The 4,273-nt window shown below is 36.1% G+C and overlaps 1 protein-coding gene across 1 annotated transcript; it reads left to right on the top strand.

Moving 5' to 3' along the window:
* Positions 784–1,092, top strand: LOC109239686 (auxin-responsive protein SAUR50-like). The gene has a single exon (XM_019406275.1). The coding sequence runs from the start codon at positions 784–786 to the stop codon at positions 1,090–1,092; it is 309 nt and encodes a 102-aa protein (XP_019261820.1).

Here is a 4,273-nt window from a genome sequence, read left to right as displayed (position 1 = left end):
AGCGTAGTTCGAGAGAATATGTCTAGTAAATTGTTGTAGTTGCTCGAGAGAGAATTACGGCACCTAAAGTGATCACGATCAGTAGAGAATACATATGCGAAATTGTAGGGAACATAACATGAAGGATTCCAACATTTGGGGAAATCATAACTCTAGACCTCCTAAGTTTAATCTCCAACCCTTAGTATCTTTAGTTGTTAATTTAATGCTTTAGTTTCTTAGTTAATTAGTTAGATATAAAAATCTTAATATTATAACTTAGGAATTGTTCAAGCTTGTTTTCCGAGTGATATTGAACAGTTATAGTGAAACCTTAGTTCTCTGTGGGATACGACTCCGGACTTTTAGACCGGATTATATTTGCAACAACCGTTTATCCTTTTTAAAACTAAAGTTGGGCGTGATTAGTAGTTCATTTGACTTTTTCTGCCAACTTATATATAGATTTGCATTTCTGTCACTTGGTAAAAACACCCATGTACTTTCTATTCTGTTAGAACTTAGAACAATTCCCGTCGGTTATTAAAATATTTTTAGGATCATCCAAGAATCAAGTTGTTGGCGAGCAAATCCCATGTAATTAATCTTGTTTTACATTTACAAATACGTTGGTTTCTTCATAAACAATGAAATCTTTCTCCATAAATAGCTCCACTACTTCTTTCTATCCCAAAGCTAATATCTCTCTCTTTCAAAGCTAAAGTAAGTATTGGTCTTTCTTCTTCTTTCTAAAGTTGTCAACTTTCTTTAGTATTTTCTCAAGAATATATATAGTTCGCAAACATGGCCATCAGGAAATCAAACAAGCTGCCACAGGCTGCAGTTTTGAAGAAAATTCTGAAAAAGTGCTCGAGTTTGGGTAAGAAATACAGCTATGACGACGAAGACTACTGCCTTCCCATTGACGTACCAAAAGGACATTTTGCAGTTTATGTAGGAGAAAATCGAACTCCATACGTCGTACCAATTTCTTTTTTGACTAATCCCGAGTTTCAGTGGCTCCTTTGTTGCGGCGAGGAAGAATTTGGCTTTGATCACGACATGGACATTACTATTCCTTGCGAAGAAATGATTTTCCGATCACTAATATAATTTTCATGCTCCGGTAGTGAAGTGTTTGCTATGAAGAAAAGAGTAAATATTAGGTGTACGTCTAGGAATGGTAGACAGTGCCGGGCTGGGCGGGTTTTGTCTTAACCCGTAAAATTTCAACCCGTCCCACCCGTGTACAGTACGATTTGTTATTTTATTTATGGAGTTAAATATATGATACAGTTCACTATAATTCGGATTTGATCATGGGAATCACCATTCCTTTCATGCATGCTAGCTCCGATAGTGAAGTATTTGAAAAGAAGAAAAGAAGTGAGTATTAGGTGCAAGTCTTTTGAGTTAAACATGATGACACTTTACTATAATTCTGTTCCTAGCTGACATTATTCACTATAATTAATTCGCTATATTGAGTAATAATGTAAAACATAGTTAAATGGCTGCCGATTCTATATGTTGGTTATGTAATTCAATATAATGTGCTACCAAAGCAAGAATAGGTTCTAGTTTGAAGTTTTAAATTAAATTCATACTCTATCGAATTCAATTTGCTTAGCTCATGAAAAAGATCAAGTTCGTAAGGGGAAGCTTTTAGCTTGTAAGCGGATTGGTACATGTTGCGGCCAAACGCACACGCAAGTATACGCGGTCGTCAAGTAATAAAGTGACTAAAAGTCGGATGTCGAACCCACGAGAACTTGTGATTAACTATTAACTAAATTAGACTATCTTAATTATCTAAACAAGAATTAAACCTAGAAATATTTGATTCTAAACTAATTAAATTAAGAAATATAAATAATGAACTTTGAACAGAAAAAGAGCAGATTTTTATGATATCAATGTGTAATGAAAACGATTTAGGGTTATGGGCTATCTAAAATTCCTATTGTATTCTTCAATTGAATTGACTAACTAATTTATCTAGTTTATTGGTTAACAGGGTTAATATTGCTCATAAGTATCTGTCGAGTTCTTACTCGCCTATTCAAGCTAAACTAACTCCTATATGTCTATGGAATTAGAACTAACAAGAACGCATTTATAATTCCTGTAAATCAACCAAGCAAGGCAATTAGGTATATGTCTATCCTAACCGCGAATCCGTTCCCTGATGCCCAGGTTCAAGAACTTGCTCTACTCAATCCTATATGCAATCTAGAATTCCCACTTTCAAGTTCAATTCAAGATTCGTAGATAGTATACAATTGGTGATCAATCAATCAAATAATTAAGTGCAGGATTAAATAAATAAACCAATATGATAAACTAAGAAATCAAAATCAATATCCGAATAACGATAGTCATGAAAGAACCACAACCCTAGAACGTGAAGTTTAGCTCCACATAGACATGGTAGCAAACCAACAAATCATACAAAGAAACATAAAAATTACTAAGTTTGATGGAAGAAAAGATGGAACTTGATAAATTACGGCCTCCACGATGGCTCTATGCTTGTGTTTTCCTCTCAAAAACGTCCTCCTCCCTCAAAATATGTTTTAGGATGGCTTTTATATCAATTGGAGGCATCTTGAGGTGAAAATAACCGAGTCCAAGTCGGAATGGGATACTCTAGCGACCCGAGTGTCCAGGGCAGCGTGAGGCGCTGGCCCTAGCGCTCAAAATATTTGAGTTCTGGAAACTGCGTCAAAATTGACTTTTTGCCTTTTTGCTCCGATTTCGCTCCAATTCGCGCCCTTTCGTCCCAAATTGCATTCGAATGATTCTTACACATAGAAACACCATAATTTAGCACAAATCATCATATTAAACATCTCAAATCATCGAAACATGAGCAAAATGCGAGGCGATATATATCAAAATATACATACTTTATGCCGATTATCAACAGCCCACACTTAGACTCTTGATCGTCCTCGAGCAATGGAACTAAATCAATCCCCCAAAACATACTTATCACTATGAAAGAGCATTTCACAATTAATTCAATCAAACACCCTACCTTTGGACTATGATCTATATCGGCAATTAAGTGTGAACACGCAAATTTCACATTCTTCCCATTTTCAAATTAGCCCAAGTATATACAATACTATTCAACCAACTCAAGCAACCTCTCCACAACCACCTTACCTCAAGAGATGACTCGTTACACTAAGTATCCTCAACTTACACACTCACCCAACAAAAGAAAGTGTACAACATCACAAATCCATCACGAGACCAAGTGCCCTCACCACAAACCAAAGAGTGATTATCAAAGTCCACATTTAAATATGTCATTGAACATAATTCAAGGACATCACACAATTGAACAAAATTCACTCACTCTCACAAAGAATTCATGTGAATCCCGTGGTCGTACCATAAGCTTGCCCGTAGTGTATATCTCTACTAATCTAAGCTAGCCAAATCTAGGATCAATTAGGACTTTAAGGTTGTAATGTAGACTAAGGGACGGGTAGGATATATTTAGGAATAGTGACTAACCCTCCTAAGCACCTTAATATACTACACTTGAAAATCAAGCTCAATTTGTTCTCAACCCATTCACTTGTCATACACCATATATAACATAGCCCTTTTTTTTCAATTAAGCACCTCCATGGATTCACTAGCATGAATGAAAAAAATATTAAGAGGTGTGTATCTTTTCACATTATTTGAACTTTTATTTTGCTTTTTCTTGTACATTTTTTTTTCTTTTCTACACACACTCCATGCATTGAAGTTCTTAAGCTAGTGACTTTTATTCACAATCTTAGTGCACCTCAAGGGCCCTTCCATGGTTCCACTCGAAAGTAACTCCCAAATCTCTCCCCTTACTTCTTTTAGCGACTAAGTGCCTTAGGAGTTAAAGGTTCAACATTCTCAAATCAAGAACAAAATAGGAGTATGGCTTGTAATGTGGGTATCAAGGAAACGGTCTATAGGCTCAAAGGGCTAGCAATGGGAAACTTTTATTTATAAGTGACACAAGCACCTTCATGGTCAAGCAAGAAACGCCTACATCATCTCCTCGACCAGCATAACTTAATGATTTTGCGTTGATTAACACACGGGGCAAGTTCTAGACTACACAGGACAATACAGAATATCAACAATCCTTACACACACATGGCACTTGACTCAGTCAAGACGGTTCTGTGCAACTCTCAAGTCAAGCAAGCTAGCAAGTTGAGAATTTTAAAGCAATAATGCACTAGTTAGCATACAAGTCAATCAACTGAGAAGAAGGCATCGAAGAATAGGCTAC

This window comes from Nicotiana attenuata, chromosome 1, assembly GCF_001879085.1.
Source record: "Nicotiana attenuata strain UT chromosome 1, NIATTr2, whole genome shotgun sequence".
Taxonomy (NCBI): Eukaryota; Viridiplantae; Streptophyta; class Magnoliopsida; order Solanales; family Solanaceae; genus Nicotiana; species Nicotiana attenuata.
This window is presented reverse-complemented; position numbering and strand designations above follow the sequence as displayed.